Source organism: Pongo pygmaeus, chromosome 12 (genome assembly GCF_028885625.2).
Source record: "Pongo pygmaeus isolate AG05252 chromosome 12, NHGRI_mPonPyg2-v2.0_pri, whole genome shotgun sequence".
In the NCBI taxonomy this organism is placed as follows: Eukaryota; Metazoa; Chordata; class Mammalia; order Primates; family Hominidae; genus Pongo; species Pongo pygmaeus.
This window is the reverse complement of record NC_072385.2, coordinates 89,900,322-89,927,600: the sequence shown is the minus strand read 5'-3', so window position 1 is coordinate 89,927,600 and position 27,279 is coordinate 89,900,322. Positions and strand designations below refer to the sequence as shown.

The 27,279-nt window shown below is 45.1% G+C and overlaps 2 protein-coding genes across 2 annotated transcripts in view; one reads left to right on the top strand and one right to left on the bottom strand.

Moving 5' to 3' along the window:
* The window catches only part of DYNC2LI1 (dynein cytoplasmic 2 light intermediate chain 1), a 54,200-nt gene extending 37,445 nt beyond the window's left edge, over positions 1-16,755 (top strand). The window contains exon 14 of the mRNA XM_054475589.2: positions 15,794-16,755. The gene's annotated coding sequence lies outside the window, so the exon portion shown is untranslated. The remainder of the gene's footprint in view (positions 1-15,793) is intronic.
* ABCG5 (ATP binding cassette subfamily G member 5) lies at positions 953-27,275 on the bottom strand. The gene is made up of 13 exons (XM_054475588.1): positions 26,973-27,275; positions 26,247-26,368; positions 20,347-20,483; positions 20,170-20,268; positions 16,391-16,523; positions 14,781-14,920; positions 13,294-13,423; positions 12,624-12,837; positions 12,318-12,523; positions 11,204-11,342; positions 8,325-8,510; positions 2,927-3,039; positions 953-1,793 (listed from the first exon to the last, which is right to left on the bottom strand). Exons 1-13 carry the CDS (start codon positions 27,113-27,115, stop codon positions 1,600-1,602), a joined length of 1,956 nt encoding a protein of 651 aa, XP_054331563.1. The 5' UTR covers positions 27,116-27,275; the 3' UTR covers positions 953-1,599.
* Positions 27,276-27,279: the final 4 nt, after the last annotated feature.

Genomic DNA, 27,279 nt, shown 5'->3' with positions numbered 1-27,279 from the left:
AGTCAGTGAACAAGTTCATGCGCTCTCTACCATATTCTCACCCAAAGTTACCATAGTAACACTGAGACAGTTTCATTTCGGGTTCGTACATGGAATTACTTGAAGATCAATCAGAAAGAGAATCAGTAATTTTAATACAGAACCTATTTTTTTTTTTTTTTTTTTTTGAGACAGAGTCTCGCTCTGTCGCCAGGCTGGAGTGCAGTGGTGCATTCTCGGCTCACTGCAACCTCCACCTCCCAGGTTCAAGCAATTATCCTGCCTCAGCCTCCCAAGTAGCTGGGACTACAGGCGCCTGCCACCATGCCCAGCTCATTTTTGTATTTTTTAGTAGAGATGGGGTTTCACCATGTTGGCCAGGATGCTCTCGGTCTCTTGACCTCATGATCCACCCGCCTCGGCCTCCCAAAGTGCTGGGATTACAGGCATGAGCCACCACGCCTGGCCAGAACCCATTTTAATAACCTATTTACATTATTTTATCCTTGAAAGTATGTAATACAGGTGTCTGTATTTATACGTGTTAGCACCCTTTACAGTTCAAGAATGTGAATTTCTGGTATGTACCCTGTTCTTTGTAAACAATATGTCAGCACCTTTTTTCTTTCTTTTTTAGAGACAGGGTCTTGCTCTGTCTCTGTTACCCAGGCTGGAATGCAGTAGTTCCATCATAGCTCACTGCAGCCCCTACCTCCTGGGTTTAAGCGATCCTCCCACATCAGCTTCCTGAGCAGCTGGAATTATAGACTCGAGACACCATGTCTAGCTATGTCAGCATTTTTTCTATATGGACTTTAAATAACAGCTGATTTCCAACCTTAACGGGGTTATTTTTCAGTGCATATACTTTAGTAAAGTTTACTTGTAATTCTATAAGTAAACTCAGCTGAAAGTGAAAAATAGCAAACGAATCTTTAAAAACATAACCAGAGGTTTGTCTGGTGTGCTTTGTTCACTGTTGAGCCCATTCCTACAGTTTTTTATTTTAATCCTCAGTAAAATCACTAGGTGCTCTGTAGCAGTGGTGCTCACCATCCATCTGCCCAGCATTCTCTCGATGTGATCAGGTAACTCTGACCCCTTGTGTGGACATCTGCATTTAACTCTGGGTCTTCCAGGAACAGAAGCATTCTTACCCAATTCTACATGATAACCTTGCTTCATCTAAACCCACAACTCTTTTTTTCTGTCACTTACGGTCAGTAATCCTTCAAACCTTTTATTTTTGCCTAATCCTTTATCAAATGTAAACATATTTTTAAGCTGACCTATTTTTTTCTGTACCTAGAACAAGGAAAAAAAATAGTCACACGAGTCTCCCATAGGTTTATGAATGATTATTATTTACATTCTTGGGTCCACTCAGTCACAGTTTCCAAATACCACATGTCTCTGCAAGTTTTAACAGCAAGGGACTATAAACCACTTCCATTGCATTCAAGGCCTGCGTGGATCAAAGAGGCACAAATGGAGTCTTAATGGTTAAAAGACTTGAGATGTCCTATCAAGAAAGAAATACATTGCACTCTCATTTCAGACGTTCAGAGCAGTCATGCACAGTCGGCAGCTTCACTTCCATTTTCCCAGCCATGGCTTTCACTACCTGCTAATGAGATGATCCCTTATTTTGAAAACAACTATTCCTAGGATGACAAGAGCTGGAATAAATGAATACAAAATCAGAAAGTTCATTGTGAATCTAGATGTTGCACCTGGGCAGGTTTTCTCAATGAACTGAATTCCTTGAGTGAAGGCACACATTGGATTAGTTGTCACAGAAACATTTGAGCTGCCTGTCAAGGAAAAGATTGACAGTGTCAGGTGTGGTTTATCTCAGGTAATTTAATCAACAAGTATTTACCAAGTGCTTGCTAAGTACCCTTAATGAAAATTACAGGACACTTTAGCAAGCCCAGAGTTTACAATTTGATGAAGCAAGAGTGAGCAGTTCTGGCCTTTGGCTTCATTTGAAGATGGACATGCTTTTGTTTCTATTTTGGGTATAGATTCATTACCATATTTGTGATAAAAATCATGATCCCTTAGCACAGGCTATCCTAAAGTTACTGACATTATCACTTAAAATTATTTAAAACACTACTAAATTCAGCCATATTCTTTGGTTGTCTTTGGAGTGGCCCTGAGATTTTTTTGGTTGTTTTTGTTTGTTTGTTTGTTTGTTTTTTGAGATACAGTTTCACTCTGCCGCCCAGGCTGGAGTGCAGTGGCTCGATCTCGGCTCACTGCAACCTCAGCCTCCCGGATTCAAGTGATTCTCATTTTTCAGCCTCCTGCGTAGCTGGGATTTACAGGCACGCACCACCACACCTGGCTAATTTTTGTATTTTTAGTAGAGACAGGTTTTTGCCATGTTGGCCAGGCTGGTCTCGAACTCTTGACCTCAAGTGATCCAACCTCGGCCTCCCAAAGTGCTGGGCTTACAGGCATGAGCCACCGCGCCCGGCCACCCTGAGATTTCTAATGGCCATGAGGTCCTTGTCCTGGTTCTACTTCCGTCTGGTGGGGATTGAGGAATAGACTTTTGCCAAAAGTAGCTTTACTTAGCTATGTACGACGTACATTTTGGGGAACAAGAAGCCACTTCAGCCTGCTTGAATGTGTTCAGTAGATACAGGAACTGAGTCTATCCAGAATATACTAGAGTTTACCTCAGTGTGCATAAGGTCTGTCATTTTCTAACAACATCCAAGTGTCCCTTACCTATTGACCTTTGACAGGAGACTAACTTGACTACTGCTTATTTTCTTTCATCTTAAAAATCAGAGAAAATGTTGGACTGTATTTCAAAACAGTTTTAAATTGAATTATTATAAAACACAGTTTTTATTTCAAAAATACATTTCCTTCAAGAAATTGCTCCCTCAGAGTAACATGCAAAAATAATATCCCCAAATAGAATACTTACCACAAGTGAAATTCAGTCCGTAGAACTCATTGACTACAAGAATCTCACTGCAATATTTTTGGAATGTAAAATAACTGATGATTTTAAAAGGAATGGGCATTTCTTGTATGTTTCTTAAGAAAAAGAAAACAAAAATGAAATTCAGTAGGTTCTGGCAATAGTCCTACCAAATGAAAAGAAAGGCAATCCTTATGTTTTCCAACAGGAATATAGTTTTCTATCTCCTTATTATAAAAATGATGCTCACTATAAAAAAACCTTCAAACAACATTGAACAATATGAAGAAATACCATTGCCTAGAAATAACTATTGTTAACATTTTGGTAATATATATAACATGTGTGTTTAGAAGTTTTATATAAATGGAATTAAACTCTTCATGCTCTTTCCTAACTTACTCTTTTTCTGCCAAACATATGTCTCAGACATCCTTCCAAGTCAGTAAGCATAGCACTTTGTCATTTTTAGTCACAGCTTGGTGGCCTGTTATAGTGAAGACCTTAATTACAGTTCTCTCAAGTAGACGATTACTGTCTACTTATTTTGGTAAGCACTACTGATATAAACGTACAAGAAAATACAGACCTAACACATACCAATTGGAGGAGGAGATTTGTGATTAAACAGAAACTTGAAGGTACCAATGTAGAAAGTTAGAACTAACCTAGAATAGAGGAAAAGGAAGAAGAGACCGAGCCAACATTCATTGTGAAAATGAATATGTCTCCTCTCCAATCTATTTCAGGTGAAACTGTGTGCTGACACTGTGGTCTTCTTAGTCCACTATATATTTTCTGTCAATCAAAAGATATAAAATTCTTTCTGTTTGCAAGGCACTAGTTCTAGGAGCTTGAGAACTTCAAAAGATGTATCCTATCCCTAAAGAACTCATAATGTAGTTGGAGATATAGAATATATCCTTAAAACTATAAAAATACACAGTAGTGAACTATTTGTGCCAAGAAAGTATAAAAAAATGGGTACCACACATCCATGATGTTCTTGTATTTAGTATTTATGGTTTCACCTATTTGCAAGGTGTCCTCAAACTTTCAGTTTCCTAAGGCACAATATTGAATTAACCACATTGAGAGGTTGCTAATTGAAAAGGATACGTGGGACTCTGGGAAGGAATTAGGGGAAGAGGATGGAAATTCTAGGAAGGTAGAAATGGTATGAGTACAGGCATGCCAAGGGCTGCATATGGGACTGACTGGACCAGAAAGACTGGAAGAGAGGATGTGAAGGAACAGTGGGAGGGGAGCTCGGAACAATAGCCAGAAACAGCCATTTCAGGGCCTTGCTGTGAGTTGAGGTTGAATGACCATGAATGAGGCAGGTCACGTTGAAATCAGCATTCTGAGAAAATTAACGTGACTCCAGCAAGAAGGATGGCCAGAATGAGGGCAGAGTAAGAACAGGAAAAGAAGGAAAGAAAAAAGGACCAGACTACAACAAAAGTTCAAGTATGAGATGACAAAGGCCTGGAGTAGGATGATGGCCATTGAAAGGGTGACTGCCTAGTGACTAGGGGCTATCTTTCTGAGGTAGGAACTGTGAACCTTTGTTTCTCCCTGTACCACACAGAGTCAAACACAAAATGTTCCACATGCACCTATGGTTTGATATCAGAAAAGAAAACCAACATGATTTGGTGAGTGATGCAGTGTGTATACAGTTCAAAGACAGAGTCATTCACTTATTCACTCAACAAATAATGTTTGCAGGCCTTAATTGGTCCGAGGCCTAATTGGGCTGGCTGCTGAGAAGGTCTAAAATGATGAACGAGACACAGCTGCTGCCTTCAAGAGGTGGATAATCTATTACTACAAAGGAAGACCATGACAGGAAGTAGCGTGTGATAGGCTGAGAGAGAAAACAAAGGGGGCCTTCAAAGAGAGTGCGCCTCTAGCCTTGGGAACAACCAACAGACTTTCTGCAGGTGGCAGAGAGAGACAAATGAATCAGTGAAAGGCACAGACAGAAGGAGAAGCAGCGGGAGGAACCATAGATCTAGATGTATTGACATGACATTGTCCACATTAGGTTGGTTTGTGCTTTGTCCTTTTTATTTTTTGAACGGAGTCTTGTTCTGTCACCTAGGCTGGAGTGCAGTGGCGTGATTTTGGCTCACTGCAGCCTCCGCCTCCCAGGTTCAGGTGATTCTCCTGCCTAGCCTCCTGAGTAGCTGAAATTACAGGCACATGACACCACACCCAGCTAATTCATATTATGTTGTTAAATGGGAAAAAATGTATTCATATTTTATATCTTATACAACAGGATGATTTCATCTTTGTTAAAAATTGTATAAAATTCTTCCAAGAACTGCAACAAAATTTAACTCTGGGCTCTGATACTTCAGGTAACTTTTACTTTCTTCTGCATCCATATTTATATTGTGAGCATTTCTTCCCCCAAGAACTTGCATGATTTTGTAAGCAGAAGAAACAGCAAAGCTAATTTCCTTTGTGTTTAAAAGAGAAGGGCGCCAACAGCACAAATGCCTTAGGCAGTTCACCTAGAAAGATGATGACTGGGGAGAAAAATGGGTAAATGGAATGACTAGCAGGTTGATGTGGCCTCTAAGAGTGGAGTTTTAATTTTCAGCGATGAGAGTGGAATTCATGTGAAGCCTTGGGATGTTAAAGATTTTGCAACTAATCTGAGAACATTTAGTATTCTTTGCCACTGCCTACCTTTTAAGAGCAATTAACCACCAGGCATAGTGACTCACGCCTGTAATCCCAGCACCTTGGGAGGTCGAGGCAGGGAAATCACTTGAGGTCAGGAGTTTGAGACCAGCCTGGCCAACTTGGTGAAACCTCATCTCTACTAAAAATACAAAAATTAGCTGGGCGTGGTGGTGTGCACCTGTAATCCCAGCTATTCAGGAGGCTGAGGCAGGAGAATCGCTTGAACCTGAGAGACAGAGGTTGCAGTGAGCTGAGATCGTGCCACTGCATTCCAGCCTGGGTGACAGAGTAAGTGGGACTCTGTCTCAAGAAACAAACAAAAATAATAAATAAAGAGCAACTAACCTCCTTTTCCTAAAAACCCAATACAAATGATTCTTATGATCAGGTTACTTCCAGATAAACCCATCGTAAGTTGAAAATATTCTAAGTTAAAAATGCATTTAAGGCCGGACGCGGTGGCTCACATCTATAATCCCAGCACTTTGGGAGGCTGAGGCAGGCGGATCACCTGAGGTCAGGAGTTCGAGACCAACCTGGCCAAAATGGTGAAACCACGTCTCTACTAAAAATACAAAAATTAGCCAGGTGTAATGGCAGGCGCCTGTAATTCCAGCTACTCAGGAGGCTGAGGCAGGAAAATTGCTTGAACATGGGAGGTGGAGGTTACAGTGAGCCGAGATCATGCCACTGCACTCTAGCCTGGGTGACAGAGCGAGATTCCCTCTCAAAACAAACAAACCAACCAACCAACCAAAAAAACACATTTAAGACACCTAGCTTACCAAACATTACAGCTTAGCCTGGTCTATCTTAAATGTGCTCAGAACACTTAACGTTAACCTACAGTTGGGAAAAATCATCTAACACAAAGCCTATTTTATAATAAATTGTTGAATATTTAATGTAATTTATTGAATCCTGTTCTGAAAGTAAAAAACAGAATGACTGTATGGCTACTCAAAATACAGTTTCTAGGCTGGTTGCGGTGGCTCACACCTGTAATCCTAGCACTTTGGGAAGCCGAGGTGGGCGAATCACTTGAGGTCAGGAGTTCGAGACTAGCCTGGCCAACACGGCGAAACCCCATCTCTACTAAAAATACAAAAATTAGCCGAGCATGGTGGCGCACACCTGTAATCCCAGCTATTCAGGAGACCGAGGCACAAGAATCGCTTGAACCCGGGAGGCGGAGGTTGCAATGAGTTGAGATCACGCCACTGCACTTCAGCCTAGGCGGCAGAGTGAGACTCCGTTTCAAAAAAAACAAAAACAAAATACGGTTTCTACAGAACGAGTATCACTTTCTCAAAAAATCATAAGTCGGGGATCATCTGTACATGGAATGGCACCAGATTAACTGAAACAATGATTCAAATAATATAAAAGAGGAGATGCTGCCCAAGGTTGGCTCTGTACATTGCTGGCTTGATTCTGTACTCTTGGCGTGATTTGATTTCTGCATTTTTCATAAATATTAACAATCCACTTAAGCAACATGGACAAATACAATATAATGGTGTTCGTGTGAAAAAATATCCTCCTTGATTTATCAAAGCCTAGTTCACTTTGCTTTATAATATCTCACTTCATATAACTCACTACAATTTATAATGTGTTTTCATATTGATTATTTCCTTTCCTTCTCATGATCCCTTGAGGCAGGTGGGGCTGAAATAGTTATCTCTTTTTTATTAATGAGGAAACTAATTTAGATAGAAAAGAGACTGGCAAGTGGTAGAGGAAGTTTCTGACTCATAGGTCAGCTTCTCTCCACGAAGTCACATGCGTCACAGCCTTCATAGTGGTGTGACTTGAGCAAAGTCAAGTCTGAGCTTCATTTTCTTATCTGAAAATGGATTGCTCTGAGAGTTAAATAATTAAACACACACATATAATTTTATATAGTAGATGCTCAGTAATGCTTTTGCTTTTTGACTCAATTTTAAAATTTTTAAGTCAAAGAAACAGCCTTCATGTTTCCTTGGGGACCCAGAGATTACTTACTAGATCCCACTCACACCACCTGCCTGGGATCATTTTTAGCCTTTTAAAATTTTCTGCCCTTTTTGCTGCTGCTTTTTAAAAATGTGTGTGGATACATTTTTTCCTGGTTATAAAATGATACTTGTCCATTACAGAACATTGATAAAATACAGAAATATGAAGAAAAAAATTAAAATCAATATCACCTAGAGATAATTACTGCTATCGTTTGGTGCATGTCCTTTAAGCCTTGATACTCTTTGGAGCAGTCTTTTATCCTGCAGGCTTTTTTTTGTCTGACTAGTCTTAATTCCTAAGAATAACTGGGAATTGAGAACTGCAGTACAAACTCAACAGTACCAGGTCAGAAATGAACTAATGCATTCAATTTATTTAGCCTATCATGTGGGCTGTGAGTTTTTCCTGGAACATCCGGGCTGGTTTTCTTCTCTTGGTATAATGGTTTATTACATGTGAATCATATCATAACATAAACTTGTTAGTTCCTGATTCCTGATAAAAAAGACATTTTATTGAACAAATGAACAGTTCAAGGTCTAAGGCAATGATTAACGAGCAGTATAAACGCTCCAGACTATAAGGTAATATCCATAACCACTATCAGTTCTCTGGTATTCCTTTATTTCAGTCATTATTAGGTGATCATTAATAACAGGTTATCCCAATCTAAATTTTTTGAATTATGATATCTTACCTGAGGAATCCAGATCCAACAAGCACCCCCGCAATGGACAGCAGAGCCACTACACTGTTGACTATATTTGGATTTTGGACGATACCAAGTAGCACAAGAGTTAGAAATTCACCAATTAAGTGGGGGGCCAAGAGAGCAGCAGAAAAATATCCAAATCTGGCAATCTCAGGATGTAAGCCCAGCGTCCTAGAAAAGCATAAGCTCTTTAGTTTCCTCTCCAAGGGCTATCATTTAAGAAAAATACTGCACTTGCCTCTATGAATAAATCCTTGGTGGTGAGTGGGTGGGAGAAGTTTGCAGGGCAAGCCACACTCCCCTTTGAAAGGCCTTTTTGGAACGGAGCCAACATGAGACTATTTATTACATCAAATTTTTCCCATTGGCTGCAACTCATTGGGAGCCACCTTTTCCCTTTCACAGCTCCTTCAGCTCTCATAGGAAAACATTAAATTACTTAGACAATGGTCACAACTAACTGCAGTAAGCAGGCTTGTTGAACTCTACAGGCTTCTTCATAAATAACCATGTTCTGCCTAGCCAACACCACACCTACCTTAATGTTAAAGGGCTCACCCAACCTGCTTCCCAGCACCCCCTTCCCTGAACCTCATCTCTGTTATGTGGGATTATTGCCCACGTGAAAACCCCTCACTTCTTTTGTCCTTGATCAGGTTAACCCTCCCCAGGCCTACTCCATTCCATTCTTGTCTTTTATTCTACCAATCCCTTCTACTGATTTGACCTTCATTTTCTTTTTTGAGACAGAGTTGCACTCTGTTGCTCAGACTGGAGTGCAGTGGCGTGATCTCGGCTCATTGCAACCTCTGCTTCCCGGGTTCCAGTGATTCTCCTGCCTCAGCCTCCCAAGTAGCTGGGATTACAGGCACGCACCACCACACCCAGCTAATTTTTTTGTATTTAGCAGAGATGGGGTTTTGCCATGTTGGCCAGGCTGGTCTTGAACTCCTGGCCTCAAGTGATCTGCCCATCTCAGCCTCCCAAAGTGCTGGGATTACAGGCATGAGCCACCATGCCTGGCCTGACCTTCGTTTTCTTGTAAACAAACCACCCTATATCCATGCAGCTTTCCTCTTATATTCCTTTCTCCAAATTACATTTCCCTGGTGATAGCATATCTTCAATGACCATTAGGCATGGCTGCTGTTTATCCCATTTGTAGAGTAAGCAAAAAATGTTGGCATGTCGTATACTCGCCCCTCCTTACCACTTACTCTTCAAGGCCATCTACTTTTCCTCTATACAAATCATGAAGTTTGCTTATGCTATCAATGCCATTCCTCATTGTTGTCTTCTGTGACATTTAAAACATCCTCTTGCCTTTCATGATTTTATAGCACCTGGACCAGAGTCATTCTTTTTGCTCCTCTCCCCTATCATTTTCCTCAAGCTCTTTAACCTTCTTGATGAGCCATCCACATCAGTGGTTCCTAATTAGCTAATCTCAATTCCAGTGGCTCCATCTACCTAATCTGCATCACTCACCGTGTCTTGGACTTAAATATTACTCAAAATGGTTTCGCTCCCAGGATTTCAGAGTCTGAGGACACCCTCTCTGATCACAGCCTCCTGCCTCTCACTTCCCCAGTGCCCTCACTGCCGCAGATGCTGGACCCCTTCTGCCGTTCTTTGCCTTATCAGTTCCCACATCTGGGACCCTATTCTCCCTTAAGCAATGGAAGGTGTGCTGGACAATGCCTATTGCCGCACTAACTGGATCCCCTCTGCCACTTTGCCTCAGCTGGCCCCTGGACCCGTAAGATTTCCTCATTGTGTCTTGAATTCTAATAGCATGTCCCATTATGACTGATATAAACCTCTACTTTAAAATTTTCCCCTCCCCAATTTCAATCTCTCTCCCCAGTGCTCAGCAGCTGAATTCACCTCCCATTTTATGAATTTCTTGATATCTTCATCATCTCTATTTTTCATTCTCTCTCTCTCCCCCTCTCTCTTCCCGCACCCCATCTTTGAAAGTGTGACCCTAGCTGCTTGCATCCTTGATCCCATGTTATTCTGATTCCCCTATCCCTACCTTGGTCTACTCTGGAAACTTCCTCTTTGACTTATCCAAATTTTGGCTGCATTTTCATCTACTCTCAATCTGATGCTTTTTGATGGTCTTATTTACCACATCCTAAAACAACCATTTTTTGAACTTGATCATCATTTAAGTAACTGCCCCTCTTCATCCTACCCTGTAAAACCAAGTTTCTCAAACCAGAATCTGCTTCCTCCATCTTACACCTTCCTTTCTTGTAAACCTGACTTGCACCCCCATGACTCTACCGAAGCTCTTTTTTGGAAAATTGCAATGGCCTCTTCCCCTTATGCCTCACCTCCTTTAACCCCTGCACTATTGAAGTGTTTACGACACTTCCTTGAAACTCTCTCCTTCCTCATCCTCTCTGATGCTGCCCAATCCTGCTTCTCTTTCTACCTCCCTGATCACCCTCTCCCTCCTCTGTTGGTTGCTGTCCTCTTCCCACCCTCTGAATGTGTCTGTTTTAAGGTTTTACACTCAGGCTGCTTTCTCCCCGCCCCTGGGCCCCCCATGCACCTGGGTCCCAGCTACTTCAGAACCCTCTTCTCTGGCCCAGGCCCTGCCATGAATGTGGGACAGGCCATTCCCAGGCACATGTCATCTTGTTGGTTTGTTCTCAGGTCTCCTGCAGCCCACAGTTGGGCTATTTACAATAAAATTAATGTCCTGGAAGATACGACATTGCACTAGACACTGATGGGCAAAGTGTAGGTCCTCCAGAGCAGAGAACTTCACCCTGGAGCTCTCCCTGCACGAGTCCCACTAGCTCCATGACTCCATGGGACCCCGGCCCTGGGTGAACTGAACAACCCCTCACCAGTAGCACACACTGCTGAAAATCATGGTGGCAACAACGCTGAAGGGGAGGACATGCAGTGCATAGGCCAGCATCATCTGCCACTTCTGGTAGAGGCCATCCTGACTCTCCTGGTCGCTGACAGCTCGCAGCACAGGAACTGGGGATGGAAGGCAGGTTTCAGAACAGTCAGTCACCACCCAGCTGAAAGAGGGAGGGCCAGCCCAAGCTGAACGTGAGGTCTGTCAGGGCTGGATGGTGAGGACCAGCTAGGGGGGGTTCCCTAGTCATAGAAGGAGGGGACCTGCCATCCACAGGACAATAAATCCCCACCCCAGAAATCTACACTCTACCTGAATTGCAATACAATTGCAAAAGATGTCATTTATTTCCTTCTCTCTAAAGTGGAGAGTTGTCACCAATTCAGGAAAAGTACATGCAAAAGGGGCATGAATAAGTGATTTGAAGCACTTTGTCTCCTTTCTGTGCAGGATTCCCCCCGCCCCACCCCGCCCCCACCACCAGCAGCCTGCATTTTAGACTTGCTCTGGGAAGGCCAGGCAAACCCCGCAGATGCAGACACTTAGCACTGCCCCTCATGTCAAGCTCTAGAGCAACTTCACAATAGCGAAGTCCTTCCCTCTTATTCCCTAACAGTGTTGCCTTTGGGGAATCCCTCTAACACCTGCTTCCTGCAACATTAGGCAACCAGGTTTTGTCTAGAATTCCACTGAATTTGAAAATTAGGTGCTGGCTGTCCTAAAATCAGCTCCAAAAAGAAGCTAATGGTGCAAAGTTGGCCTGGTCGCTGAGCCCCCATGGGCTGTGCTTCTGAGATGGCCAAGATGAGATAGGAGGAATGATCTTTTGAAAAACTCCTCAAACTCTCCCCACCAGTACATCGTAACTTCATGTTTCCCTGGATCCTTAGCCCTCAGAGAGATCCACCTGGTGAGCTCATTCATATTAACGTGTTGGTAACTCAATAGTTGCCTTTCCCCAGAGAGGGAACCCAGAGAGGGCCAGGTTTAGCTCAGAGAAATACGCTTATAATGGTGGACTTTTGTAAGGTTACAGCTGGAGAAGGGAGTTATTTAGGGACAAAGAGGTGCACCTCTAGCACGTGGGCACTTACACAGATTCACAGCGTTGAGCATGCCTGTGTACGGGGTGGCGCCCACAAACTGGTAAAGGAGACCCACGCGGTCCTGGATAGCACCCGTTAGCACATTGCTCTGGACCCGCAGAACGAAGAAAAGGAGGAACAAACCCATGATCAGGTTCTGAAGGAGACGCATAATCACTGCCAGCTTATTTCTCACCAAGTTTCTTGTCACTCTCCTGAAAACAAACAACCCTGTTTTAATTCCTTTTCAGAATTATTATTGGGGGATAGCTAAAAACCTCCAACGGGCATTGCTCACATTTGTGAGCCTCTTACCTCAGGAGAACACCCAGTTTAGAGAAAACTCCAGGAGAATCTTTGGTTTTGAAAGGAACCATTGGTAACGTTTTCAGGTGTTTCATTCTTTCAATATTCTTCAAAGTTTTATGACAAATTGCTGATTTCCTGTAGGCAGATTCTATCATCTGGACTCTCTTGGAGGTTTCTATTTCCCGTTCCTTGCTTTGGGTATCCACTGACGTCAGGTCCACTAAAAGTTTTTCCCAAAAGATGTCACTCATGTGTTTTTAAATGCATGTATGTACATGGATATACAATTGGTACAGGAGTACTGGCCATAATACCTCATCCCATCAAGATAAAATTTGTGGTTAATGCCCACCTATAAAATCAGAATACTTTAAAGCATCCCAGCAGGGCCTTGAGGATCCCATTGGGATTGTCTGGGAGAATTCAGAAGCTCAGCTAATTATGCTCTGATAAAGTAGTAGCAGTGCGCCAGTTTGTTTGAGAGAGATCCCTGACCTCATTCTGATAGTCATCTCTGGCAAGTTAATTGACCCGGCCAAATTGATTCCTTGAAGAGTATAAAACACAAAAACAAAAGCAAAAATCAAATCCACTAGAGCTGGTGTCATCCAGCAGAAGTCTGAGATGAGAAAGTTTAAAAAACATTCATGATGGGGAATGTGAAAGAAAAACTTACTATAGAAGTCAAAAGGGTTTGAATGTTCGGGACAAGGGTAACCGCAGTCATTGAAGAAATCAAGCATTTCCGCTGGTGTGCCACAGAAGATCAGCTCTCCGAAGCTCAGGATGGCAATTTTGTCAAAGAGCTGACCAGACAACAGATGTAGTTAGTGTGTGATCACAAGGTTAGCGATGCACTTTGAATGTCTCCGGGAACACTGATGCGGGGCCAAGGTCAAGTATTCCTTATGGTCACCTGGTCCTTATGGGAAATGCATTTCTGAGCAGTCAGTCCTTCGATGACCTTGGCCCTGCATCAGTATTCTTGGAGACATTCAAAGTGCATCCCTACCCTTGTGAGCCTAGGCTACCACTGTGGGTCATGCTGCCTCCCATCCTGAGGCCCAGCTACATATCTGGGATAGACAAACATGACTGGACCTGGGCGTAAGTCCCAGCCAAGCCAAGTGAGTGACCTTGGGCGAGCAGGGCTGGGTCTTAGTTTGTTTTTTTGTTTTCATTTTAAATCTCAGCTCTTCCTCTATAAAAAGCAAATAATAGCTAACCAAAGGGATACTGAGCAGAGAAAGTGAGATTTTTTTGGAAGGAAATCTGCATGATTTCGTGGAAAAACACAGCCTTTGAAGCCAACTTGGCTGTGAAAGCCTAATGCTAGCTTTTTAGTATTAATAACTGTGTGATCTTGGCTCAATTTGTTGTTGTTGCTTTGTTGTTATTGTTGTTGTTGTTGTTTTTGAGACCGAATCTCACTCTGTCATCCAGGCTGGAGTGCAGTGGCACAATCCCAGCTCTCTGCAACCTCCTGGGTTCAAGCGATTCTCCTGCCTCAGCCTCCGGAATAGCTGGGATTACAGATGCACACCACCATGCCCAACTATCAATTTTGAATCATTGCTAAGTTTCACTCTTTTCCTCTGTAAGGTGAATATACTGAAACACACCTCATAGGAGTGTTGTGCAGATGAAATGAGCTATGTACAGAAAGTATTTGGAACATGGTGGGTGCTGAAAGAAGTGAGTTTTCATCCTTTGCTCTTCCCCTCTCAGGAGCTGTTGGCTCCAATTGCTCTAGCACTAATGGTTTTTTGTTTGTTTGTTTGAGATGAGGTCTTGCTCTGTCACCCAGGCTAGAGTGCAATGGCATGATCACGACTCCCTGCAGCCTTGACCTACTGGGCTCAAGTGATCCTCTCACCTCAGCCTCCCAAGTAGCTGGGACCACAGGTGTGCACCACCATGCCTGGCTAATTTTTCTTTTTCTTTCTTTCTTTCTTTTTTTTTTAGAGATGGGGAGTCTCACTTTATTGCCCAGGTTGGACTCAAACTCCTGGCCTCAAGTGCTCCTCCTGCCTCAGCCTCCCAAAGTGCTGGAATTACAAGTGTGAGCCACCGTGCCTGGCCACTGGTACAAATCTTGCCCTGCCCCTGCGATTCCCATCTCAACACACCATAGACCCAGCCTTTACAAGTTGAACCCCTTACCTGAAAAAGCTCAGAACGGGGCTGGTGAATGGTGAGAACCACAATTCGGTTCCTGCGAGCCAGTTTCACCAGGAGGTTGACAATCTGATTAGCAGTCATGCAGTCCAGGCCTGTGGTCGGCTCATCAAACAGCATGACCTCTGCCAGCAAAGAAGGGCCAGACTCCTGAGGCACTGCAGAGCCCAGGCTCTGTGCTTAAAACTCAGAGTTCTGAACTGTTGCTTATTGAGTTTACACCCCATCCAAATAGTGTGCAGTGGGAAGTAAACATGTAAACTGGCTTTCAGCCTGAGCTCAGGAGAAAGGACCTGACGTGGAAGGGCCTAGTTCCCAGCTCTGGAGCACATGTGGGGCTCAAATCCTCCAGGGCACAGGGAGTAAGGAGATCAGGCCTCTTACAGGGTATTATGGGCCATCTGGGCTCTGCTCAGGGCACCCTGTCAGGGAACAAGGGCTGGCAGGCTGGCATCAAGTTATTTTAAAACAAGACTGAGAGGAGGCTGGTCAAAAAGACAACCTCATTTCATGTCTGTAGCACTTTCCAATGCCAGCAGGGTCTTTGCACAGAAAAGAAAAAAATCTGACCAATAAAACAAGGTCTGAAGTGTGGCAGGCATTCGGGTTCTTTAGAGGGTTTAAAGTAACTTATTTCTACCTAAAAAGTGACAACGGGGCCGGGCACGGTGGTTCACGCCTGTAATGCCAACACTTTGGGAGGCTGAGGCGGGCAGATCACCTGAGGTCAGGAGTTCGAGACCACCCTGGCCAACATGGTGAAACCCCATCTCTACTAAAAGTACAAAAATTAGCTGGATGTGGTGGTGGGCACCTGTAATCCTAGCTACTCAGGAGGCTGAGGCAGGAGAATCGCTTGAACCCAGGAGGTGGAGGTTGCAGTGAGCCGAGATCGTACCACTGCACTCCAGCCTGGGCAACAAGAGCAAGACTGTCTCAAAAAAAAAAAAAAAAAGTGACAGGAGCTGTTAAAAACATCTCTCTTATTTGCCTTCTAGTGACCAAGCACCATCTGAAGAACACGCAGTCCTGGTCTACCACAGTGCAAAGAAAGGATCCAGATGCAGTTTGTCCTCTCCAGCTGCATGAGTGGCGAGGTTTCCCCAGGTGTTGGGGAAAATGACCAAACCAGGCAGAGGACCAACTACTCTGTTTTGATACTCCCTTCCCCACAACATATACACTTTTGAGTTTATCATTCAAATTCCTATTTTAATTCCTGCCATTTCATGAACACCTGTGGTCATACCAAAACTCATTGGCTTTCCCCAGCCCACACAGTGGTATTGCCCTGGTGAGAAGAAATGATTGGCAGGGCAAGGCTCCATATTCAAGGAAAACCCCCATGAAACACTTCAACACCAATGCAGCACTTCTGGGTCCAGGAGCTGTTTTGTTTGGATGATGTAATCACATCAGGAAATGAGCTATACAGCATTTCTGAAAAAACTGGGTCCTCAGTTTGAAAAACCTGTGATTTCAGTTGTACACAAACCCCTTTCCAAACGGGGACTGTGAAGAAAGGGCCCAAAGTATCTGCAGACACACAGAAGATGCCCAGACCGCAGCTAGTAACAGTTCTGGGTGCCACTTACTGGGATCCTGGAGCAGCTGGGCTGCAATGGAGACCCGGCGCCGCTCACCAATGGAAATGCCCCCCAAGCTGTAGTTGCCAATCAGTCGGTCTGCCACATGGCTCAGACTCAGCTCTGCCATGACGGCCTCCACCTGCAGGAGACACAAATTACAGGAAGGCTGGGAGTGGCTGTGGCTGCTATTTCAATTCATGGGCAGGGGAGGGCATGAAAGAGGCAACACACCCCCCAAGAATCCAAGGGCCACTTCCAGACTCACCACACCCTGGGGAAAGCATGTCTTTGATAATAATATGATCCAATTTGGCTTAAATCATAATACATGTGTCAGATTTAAATAAATAATATGAGTTTTTTAAAACGTCCCCAGAGGCTGGGTGCAGTGGCCCATGCCTGTAATCCCAATACTTTGGAAGGCCGAGGAGGGAGAAATGCTTGAGGCCAGGAGTTTGAGACCAGCTGAGGCAACAAAGAGAGACCTTGTCTCTACCAAAAAAATAAAAAATAAGTTAGCCGGGTATGCTGGCACGTGCCTGTAGTCCCAGCTACTTGGGATGCTTAGGCAGGAGGATCGCTTGATCCCAGGAGGTTGAGACCACAGTTAGCCATGATGGCACCACTGCACTCCAGCTTAGGCGATAGAGTAAGACCCTGTCTCAAAAATAAAATAAAATGGGCCTGGCATGGCGGCTCATGCCTGTAATCCCAGCACTTTGGGAGGTCAAGGTGGTGGATCACTTGAGGTCAGGAGTTAGAGACTAGCATAGCCAACATGATGTAACCCTGTCTGTTCTAAAAATACAGAAATGAGCTGGGTGTAGTGGCGGGCACTGCAATCCCAGCTACTCGGGAGGCTGAGGCAGGAGAATTGCTTGAACCCGGGAGGCCAGGGTTGCAGTGAGGCAAGATGGCGCCACTGCACTCCAGCCTGGGTGACAGAGCGAGACTCTGACTCAAAAATAAATAAATAAATAAATAAACAAATAAAATAAAATAAGTTTCCCTAGAACAAAAACTGCTTACACTTGCTTCAGGAAAATTAATCAGGAAACAACAGATACTTCATTAAACTCCTATTTGCAGGAGCCATAGTCACTGCAGCCCATACAGAAAAATCTCCCAAATTCATGATTACAATATCGCTTACTTTTATAAGTGTTTGGGTTTTGAAACTTTATTATCATAAATGCTTTATGTGTTTAAAAAAATCCAACCTGATTTGAACTAAACCTGTTTCCCACTATATAACCCAAATAAGTGCTGGGGTCCCATGTGGTACAATCTCAGTGTGATTTCACATCAAAGACATATAATCCAGCCTTCAGAAGTAATTAAAAATAATTCCAATCTTTACTTGAATTTCTTTAAGGACTTTAAGGGGGACCCAATTTATAACCCTCAGCCACATTTAAAATTCCCTTTCTTCCAATTCTCTTCACTCTACTTAAACCCTGTAACTCCCTGAAACCGTTTTTCCTCCTCATTCTCAACTCTCCCAAAACAATAACGACTAAAAAAAATTCTTTACTGAATTTCTAATCAAGAAGCTTGGCTTTTTTCCTCCCTCTCTGTCTTTCCTTCCTCAGCTTATCTCCTCTCCAGAGACCTGTTCACAAATCTGTTTCTGTCCCCCCATACTGATTACCTCTATCTGCAGAAACCCCAGGGGGAAAGCAGAAAGAGACAGAAGATACTCATATGGTAATGAGTTTTGTTTCCAGACACCCCTAATAAGGCCGTGTTATGAAAATGGAAACAAAACCATTGCATTAAAAAACAATAAGCTAGACTGCAGAAGAAGAGGGAATGACTTGTGGACCAACATTCAAGAGGAGTCAGGGAGTGGGGTTGATGGCATAGATGTAGCTTTGACCCACCCAAAGAATGGACATATCTGAAATAGGTACAAAGGAATAATGAGAAAGTAAAATGCATAAATAAACTAGATATAAATATATTCTGGAAAAAAAGAAAGGTCTTCTCTTGCGATCAGGGTAGAAGGATCCTAGAATTAAGCTTTGCTTGACACAGTGAGATTTCCGTGCTGCCTAGCCAGGGTAGATTTCTGAGCCTCCTTCTCATCTCTGTAACATCATAAGGAGTAAGCTTGCCCCTCCTGGCTTGGAAGGGATGGACAGAGAAGACATTTACTTAATTCGTCTCAGAGGTTTCACACCCCAGCAGGAATGCTCTCCCATGTTTTGGGAACACTATTGGAAATGGAATTTAGAGTCCTTGGAAGGACTATTGGGATGATCAAGTCCAACCCTCCATGCTCTGTGCTTTCACGTAATCTGATGTATTCTTCACATCAAACCCAGCAGAAATGCATTCTTATTGTATTTTTTATAGAGGAGAAAACAAAGTTTCATAACTTGCCCAAGATAATGCCATTGGCAAATGGCAGGGCCAGGATTGAGAGGACTCTCTGGGCTCTCTGAAGTGGTCCAGGAAGCCTGAGCCTTAGCCAACAGCCCCGCAGACATAGCCTGCTCACATTGGCCATGCTTTATTTCCAGGTTCTTCCAAGGACAGAAGCAGATCTGCCATGCTATCTCCTTTATTATCATCAGCACTTCCTTCCCACTGAATTACTTGTCAGGATTTTACACGCTGTGGGCTGGATTTGCTCAGAAAGGACTCTCAATTGGAGAGAACTCTGCTATCAGGAGTTCTCCTGCTCCCAGGGAGCTGTGCCCCTTGAAGGAGGCATGTCCACCTGTCATTGGTTCCCTGGGTGCTTGTGGGCCTTCCCAGTCTAGAGAGAAATGAAGCAGTTTCCAGGTAAGGTCCCCGGTGGGTTTACCTGTGGCTACTTCCAAACTGGAGACAATTAAGAAAGAGATTGGAACCTAGAAGGAGTTGACAATTCAATCGTTTCTTCCTTCATTAACTCAGTCTAGTTTGGATGAGGCACATTCAAGACGCCTCCAAGCAAGCTGAGAAAAATCAGTGGCAAAAATAACTATATCTGTTCAAACAGGGAACTTGTAGAACAGCATGGTCCCAGAGAAGGGTAATGCAAGCCATAGACAGAAGTGAAATTTTAGTAGCCAAATTTTGAAAAGTAAAAAGAAACAGGTGAAATTAATTTTAATAACATATTATTTACAGCCAAAAATACCATTTCAACCTGTAATCAATACTTTTTGAAATTTATTTATTTATTTATTTATTTATTTGGTTGGGAGAGATAGGGTCTCTTTTTGTCCTTCAGGCTGGAGTGCAATGGTGCAATCATGGCTCGCTGCAGCCTCGACCTCCTGGGTTCAACAGATCCTCCTGCCTCAGCCTCCTTAGCAGCTGGGAGTGCAGGCGCACGCCACCACGCCCAACTAATTTTTGTATTTTTTGTAGAGACTGAGTCTCGCTATGTTGCCCAGGCTGGTCTCAAACTTCTAGACTCAAGCAATCCTCCCATCTTGGCCTTCTAAAGTGCTGGGATTACAGGTGTGAGCCACCCTGCCCGACCTAAAAATTCTTAGTGGGCTTTTTCACCTTCTGTTTTTCAGACTAAGAGTCTGAAATCTGATGCGTAGTTTGCGCTCAGAGCACGTTTCAGTCTGGACTAGTGACATTTCAAGTGCTCCAAAGGCATATGTGACTAGGGGCTGCCCTCTCGGGCAGCACAGGGTGCACGGTGCAGGGCGCAGAGCGCGCTCTAGAGTGGAGTGACGAGCAAAGGGGAGGAATGGGCAAGCGTAGGCGAAGAGAGGAGGGCAGCGGGGGGGGTGCAAAGGTACTCAGTTTGCCCTCTGTGAGCGGGGAGCTGCACCCACCTTCTTCTGGAAGAAGCCGGGATTGCCGCGGCGGATGGCCAGCAGCGCGGTGTAGCGCAGCGTCTCGCGCACGGTGAGGCTGCTCAGCAGGGTGTCGCTCTGCAGGAGACTCGGGCGTCAGTGTAGCCCAAGCCCCCGGGGCGGGCGGGGGGCCAGGGGTGTGGGGGACGCGCCCACCTGCAGGACGTAGGAGAAGCAGTCCTGGAACTGCTCCCGGCGCAGCGCCCGGCCGTTCACATACACCTCCCCCAGGAAGGTCCCCGCGCGCCCCAGCCTCCCGGACATGGCGTCCAGCAGCGTGGTTTTCCCGGAGCCTGCGGGGCGACAACAGAAGGCCCTGGAGGAACCCCTCTGTGCCGGCCTTGGAGGAGCTTCCCGAGACCCTCTGTGCAGGCATGACCCCGCGGACCATGAGTGCTACGTGACGGACCCTGTTCTCGGTATTAAGGACACAGCAGGATACAGGCCCTGCCCTGTAGAACGCGCACTGTGCATGCAGCAGTCTCACGCGCAAGTGAGTCTCTGGATTGTCCCCCGAGTGAGAGGGGACATGCCATTTCTCTCATCTGGGTCAAGACCGAACGTGCTTTCTCTGCTTGTTTATTTGCCTTTAAAACTGTTTTGGGTTGAAAAACAAAATACTTATAGGTATCAGAATAAGAGGAAAGCCAAGACTCTTGGAAGCGTTTGGATCCTAGGACAGATTTGTTTTTGTGCCCCCCTGGGGTGGTCTGGTTGTACCTGGATGTAGGTGACATTGTCTAGAGCCTTGCCCACAAAGCAAGCAGCATCAGCAACCCCTGAGAGCTTGCCAGAAATGCAGAGCCCCAAGCCGCACCCAAGACCCGCTGAGTCAGATCTGCTTCAGTGGAGTTTGAGAAGCACTGGCTTGGTAAGTCCTTTGGTAAGACCAAGTTGGCCACAGCCTGCACTAGAGCCTGGGGCATAGCCTAGCTGGATGTCACTAGGAAGTTCCCACAGAGGGGTTGTGGTGAACTAACTGCCTGCTGGAGGTGACTGGGGGATGATGCTTCCCTTGGTTTGCTTTTTTCTTGAGTGAGACTGAGTGTCGCTCTGTCACCCAGGCTGGAGTGCAGTGGTGCAATCTCAGCACACTGCAACCTCCGCCTCTCAGGTTCAAGCCATTCTCCTGCCTCAGCCTCCTGAGTAGCTGGGATTACAGGCATGCACCACCACACCCGGCTAATTTTTGTATTTTTAGTAGAGATGAGGTTTTCACCATGTTAGCCAGGCTGGTCTCGACCTCCTGACCTCAGGTGATCCTCCTGCCACAGCCTCCCAAAATGCTGGGATTACAGGTGTGAGCCACTGCTTTTTTCTAAGGTTAAAGGTTAGGTGATGCCTTTAGGACAAGAGCCTGATGGCCCCTCAGTCATATTGGACACAAGTTTACCATAGGCCCAGAGTTCATGGAGACAGAATAGACCTCCCAGGCCTTTCCTATCCAAGGAGGCTGAGAAGTTGGGATTCATAACAGAGAAATAGGCAGGAAGTTCTGAACTATCTGGGAAGATAGCAAGAGAAATCTACTGATGAGATGGCTTGTGCAGAGCTAGAGAGATCTTTTGTTGAAATATTATCATTATTATTATTATCATTATTATTATTATTATTGAGACGGAGTATCGCTCTGTTGCCCAGGCTGGAGTGCAGTGGCGCAGTCTCGGCTCACTGCAACCTCCGCCTCCCAGGTTCATGCCATTATCCTGCCTCAGCTTCCTGAGTAGCTGGGACTGAGGCGCCCGCCACCATGCCCAACTAATTTTTTTTGTATTTTTAGTAGAGATGCAGTTTCACTGCATTAGCCAGGATGGTCACAATCTCCTGACCTCGTGATCTGCCTGCCCCAGCCTCCCAAAGTGCTGGGATTACAGGCGTGAGCCACCGAGCCCGGCCCTTTATTTATTTATTTATTGAGATGGAGTCTCACTCTATTGCCCAGGCTGGAGTGCAGTGGCAAGATCTCAGCTCACTGCAACCGCCGTCTCCCAGGTTCAAACAATTATCTTGCCTCAGCCTCCCGAATAGCTGGAATTACAGGCGTGTGCCACCACACCTGGCTAATTTTTGTATTTTTGTAGAGACGGGGTTTCACCACGTTGGCCAGGCTGCTCTTGAACTCCTGACCGCAGGTGATCTGCCCGCCTCGGCCTCCCAAGGTGCTGGGTTTACAGGTGTGAGTGACCGCACCTGGCCCTTGTTGAAATATTGTAAAGAAACTTGCTTGTTGCTGTGAGAGGTACAAAGATGAATCAACTCCCTTAGCAGTTGTCTTCTTTTCTAATGCATCATTGACAAAACTCAGAATTAGCCCCTGCGTGTTCAGGGGGTGGTCAGAGTGGGGAAAGAGAGGAAAACCCATTATAAAGAAACAAAATGTGACTTCATTGGGATTGTCTTTCAAAATGTGCCCTGTAATTTCCCAGTCGTGCGGTTCTTCTAACCAGAGCCATCCTGGCTTTACATTTTTTGGATCCAATCTGAACTCTGGCAGAAGCTGCAAATATCCTGTAGCCTGGGTCCCAGCCCCAACACTTCATCAAAACTGGCCTCCCCAGGGATATTAAAGCTACTTTATGGTTGCCAAATCCAGTGTATACTTCTCTGGGAGGGATCCCAAGACAGAACTACCCAACCAAGTCACTTCCAGAGTTCTGATCCATAGACACTCTGAGAGATCATGAATGGTGTTGTTTTAAGCCACTAAATTTTGGGATACTTTTTTTTTTATAATAATGAATTTAGTTTTTAAAAAAAATGTGTCAAGTATTTGTTAACTCATTAATGAGGGAACCAGCAAGATGACAAAACTCATTCCAAAGAGGATATGAGAGGCTGGGCATGGTGGCTCATGCCTGTAATCCCAGCACTTTGAGAGGCCAAGGCGGATGGATCACGAGGTTAATGCCCTAAAGGGCAATAAAACTATGACATTTGAAACTAAATAATCTGCAAAGAAGCATCCAACCCAGAGTCTAAGCCCTCCTCAACAGCAAATAACAATTCAAATAAGTTGGAGTTCCCCTGGAGTCAGATGGCTCTGTGCAGGCTTGCTTTAGACTATACTCTAGTGAGACTTTGAACATATATGTCATCATCTTTTGCCTCGCTAATGAAGCTTTGATAGATAATACTGCTTGAGATAACACACCAATGAAATTGTCATTTTATGCAATACTATGGAGTAATTCATAAAATTATTTTACTCCTTTATTCAACAAATATTTATTAAGCACCCACTACATGACCGACCCTGTTCTAGGTGATAAGGATACAGTAGAATACAGTCCCTGCCCTTGTAGAACTTGCAGCCCACTGTGGATTCATTTCAGTATAAAGGGTAGGCATTGTCCCAAAGCCGTGATTAGGCATCTCATCAGAAATCAGCCCACTCCCCCACCCCAATCAAGAGCCCCTCCCGCTGTCCTGCTGTATGTGCATGAAACACAACATTGGCTTTTGGGGTGCACCTCTGAGATGGGGGGTTCCATTTCTTGTTGTTCTTAGAAGTGGGACACACTTCTGAGAAGGGTGCTAAATGCCACCCTGTTTAATTCTTTATAAGGACTGCAACAGGTGACAATTTGTTAAAGGCAAAGAGGCAGTTTTTTTTCTTTTTAAAGAAGCACACTGTATTTATCAAAAGAAAGCTGAGAATGACCCTGGATGTTACGGTACATGTGTATAGCTAGATATTGGTTAAAAATGGAAATAAGAACTGACAAAGTCTTTGAAAAGTGTAACAGCTTTAGTCAGTGTTATAGTCTCAATGTTTATGTCTCCCTAAAATTCATATGTTGAAATCTTCAACACCCAAGATTATGGTATTATGAGGTGGGGCATGCAAGGAGGTGATACTGGGAGATGATTAGGTTATGGAGAGCTCTTACAATTCAGATGAATGCCTCAGAGACCCCTCCCCACTTCTGCCATGCAAAGTTAGGGTGAGAAAATGGCTGTCTAGGAGGAAGTCTCCCTCACCAGACACCGAATCTGTTGACCCCTTGATCTTGGACTTCCCAGTCCCTAGAACTGTGAGAAAAAAATTTCTGCTTTTTATAAGCCACCTAGTCTATGGTATTTTGTTGTAGCAGCCTGAGTGGACTGAGACAGTCTGGGAATTCCTCTTCCTTTTTTTTTTTTTTTTTTTAAGATGGAGTCTCACTGCTGCCCAGGCTAGAGTGCAGTGGCACAATCTTGGCTCACTACAACCTCCGCCTCCCGGGTTCAAGTGATTCTCCTGCCTCAGCCTCCCGAGTAGCTGGGATTACAGGCACCTGCCACCAGGCCTGGCTAATTGTTTTTTGCATTTTTAGTAGAGACGGGTTTTGCCATGTTGGCCAGGCTGGTCTCTAATTCCTGACCTCAGGTGATCCGCCTGCCTCTGCCTCCCAAAGTGCTGGGATTACAGGCATGAGCCCCTGTGCCCGGCCTGGGAATTCCTCTTAACAACACTACTGTTGGCATCTGGTTGTGCAACTGCTGTAGCAGGTGAATAGCCTTGGATTCAATTCCTTGGGTCTAAGGAGACTGACCATGCCTACATTTGGTCATAGACGTCAGTGGAATCCCCATCTCCATTGAAGAGAATAACACAAGTAGAGAGTGGCAGTGAATGTCAACAATTTGCAAGCAATAGCTCAATCAAGAGGCTTCTGTGAAGCCAATTTGTCAGAAGCTTTTAACCTTAAAATGTACATGGTAATCCAGTGTAGCAGACACTGTGGTGTGCCACACAGATCCCCTCTTCAGGGCCAATGCAGCCATCGCCCAGCTGCTGAGAACGTCAGCTGCAGAAGATTCACCACAGGGACCCTCCCAGGGAATTGCCCTCAGCCACAAGGAGCTGTCTCACCAAAGGCTAGACTCTCTGGGGCAACGACTGGCTGATGCAGGGGCACAAACACCGACTGTAGGCTCAAATGCAGCTACCCTGGGAAAGAGGAGGAGAAGGATGATGTGGAGAATGGGCAGTGGATGACCTCAGTGCAATTTGTAATGTTTAATTCCTTAAAAAAGAAAAAGAGTCTGGGAAATATAGCAAGAACCCTGTCTCTACAAAAAAAGATAAAAATAAAAATAAATTAGCCGGACATGGTGATGTGCATCTGTAGTCCCAGCTGAGGTGGGAGGATCACTTGAGCTCAGGAGGTTAAGGATGCAGTGAGCCGAGATCGCACCACTGCGCTCCAGCCTAAGTGACAGAGTGAGACTCTGTCTCAAAAAAAAAAAAAAGAAAAAAGAAAAAAGAAAAGAAAAGGAAAAGAAAAAAGATCAGATAAGATCTGATAAGGTGATAAGGCCTGATGTTAATACATGAACTTTTAAATATTATTCTCCAGTCCTTTTTTTTTTTTTTTTGAGACAGGGTCTTGCTCTGTTGCTAGGCTAGAGTGCAGTGGCACTATCTCAGCTCACTGAAGTCTTAACCTCCCGGGCTCGAGCAATCCTCCCACCTCAGCCTCCCAAGTAGCTGGGACCGCAGACACGCACCACCATGCCCGGCTAACTTTTGTATGTTTTTGTAGAGATGGGGTCCCACTATGTTGCTTAGGTTGGTCTCGAACTCCTGGGCTCAAGCAATCCTCCCACCTCAGCCTCTCAAACTGCTGGGATTACAGTCATAAGCCACTGTGCCCAGCCTATTCTCTATTCTTGATTGTATGTCCAAAATATACCGTCATAAAAAAGGACCAGTGGAATCAAAGATGGGGGCTTAATGGGCATTTTTGTGCTTATTTAATCCTTTTCCTGTCTCTAGGCAGTGTACAGATAGGGGAAATTGTGTTTCCTGAAAACTTTTATATGCCATGGAACTGTGGGGGCTTTTATATTTTGAAATATGAATTCATGTACATGTTAGGCAGGATTTTATACTCTTTCAAGGACCTTTCTAAAGATTTCACTTTGGTAGCAGGTTCCATTCACAGTCAGACATCATTAGATTTCATTCTAATATCAAACCTGTGGCTTTCTTGCTACAACTTAATCTGTTTCTTCAATGTAGAGTTTAACTCAAGCCAAAGCCTTTTTAGAATCCTCCTTCCCAAGCTTACCTGAGCTTCCTATGATGCACATGATCTGCCCGCTCTCCACATACAAGGAGACGTCTTTGAGGATCTGCCTGGTCCACTGCTGCCAGCAAGATGTGATGTCCCACCAGGGCCTCACGCGGTGGCTTTAAAGGAAACCCCAGGAAGGCAAAGGCAGCTTGGGGCCCTGGAAGGGGCTACACCCGGTCCCCAGCATTGATCCCACCTGTGCCCCACCCCGGTTGTCTCTGGACAGTCTCCTAATGTGTTTCAGCCTCCGCACCCTCCTCTGTAGAATCTGGCAGATAGGGACTGAGGCTGTCTGTCATGTAGGGAGGGGGCCTGTGCTGGAGTTGCTGTGAATGTCCTGTCCGTTTGGCTGGGAGGTGGCTGTCCCTGCATTCTTTCACCAGGTTTCAAGACTCCTTGCATTCCCAGTACCCCCATTCCCATCCACAGAGGGCAGGCCGTAGACACTGGGGTAGGCAGTGTCACTGCCTACTTTGTTTATGCCCAGTGCTGCCACTTTGTTTATGCCCAGGCCCTTCCCTGGGCAGGGGGAGGGGCCATTCACTGTAGCTCCTTGTTTCCCAGCACAGCCCTTCTCCCTCTCCTCTCTCCACCCGATCCACTAAAGAGGGAGCCCAGAGTGCCCGGGCTGGCACCTAAAGAGTGAAGAAAGGCAGCAGAGGAGTGAGCGCAGGGCCCCGCGCTCCTGGGGGAGCAGCAGCAGCAAAGGCTCTGCCTTACCTGATGCTGTAGGAGGCATGGAGGATGCCCAGGCTGTGAGGCTCCGGGGCGGTGGCAGGAGCCCCCTCCAGGGAGCTCTGGGAGCCTCTGTTTACTTGGAGACCCATAGACCCTCCGGGGGTCAAAGATGAGAGGTCACCCATGGCCAAGAGGCAGCAAAGCTGGGCAAATTTTCTGGTGGCCTGACCCTCCCCAGAGTGGCTTCAGTTGGGGAGCCTGTGGCAGACTGCCCTGCCTGCTCCACCTGACCCCAGAGTCCCTTGGGACAGCAGGACTGGGACTTGGCCACGGAGACCATTATCTGATG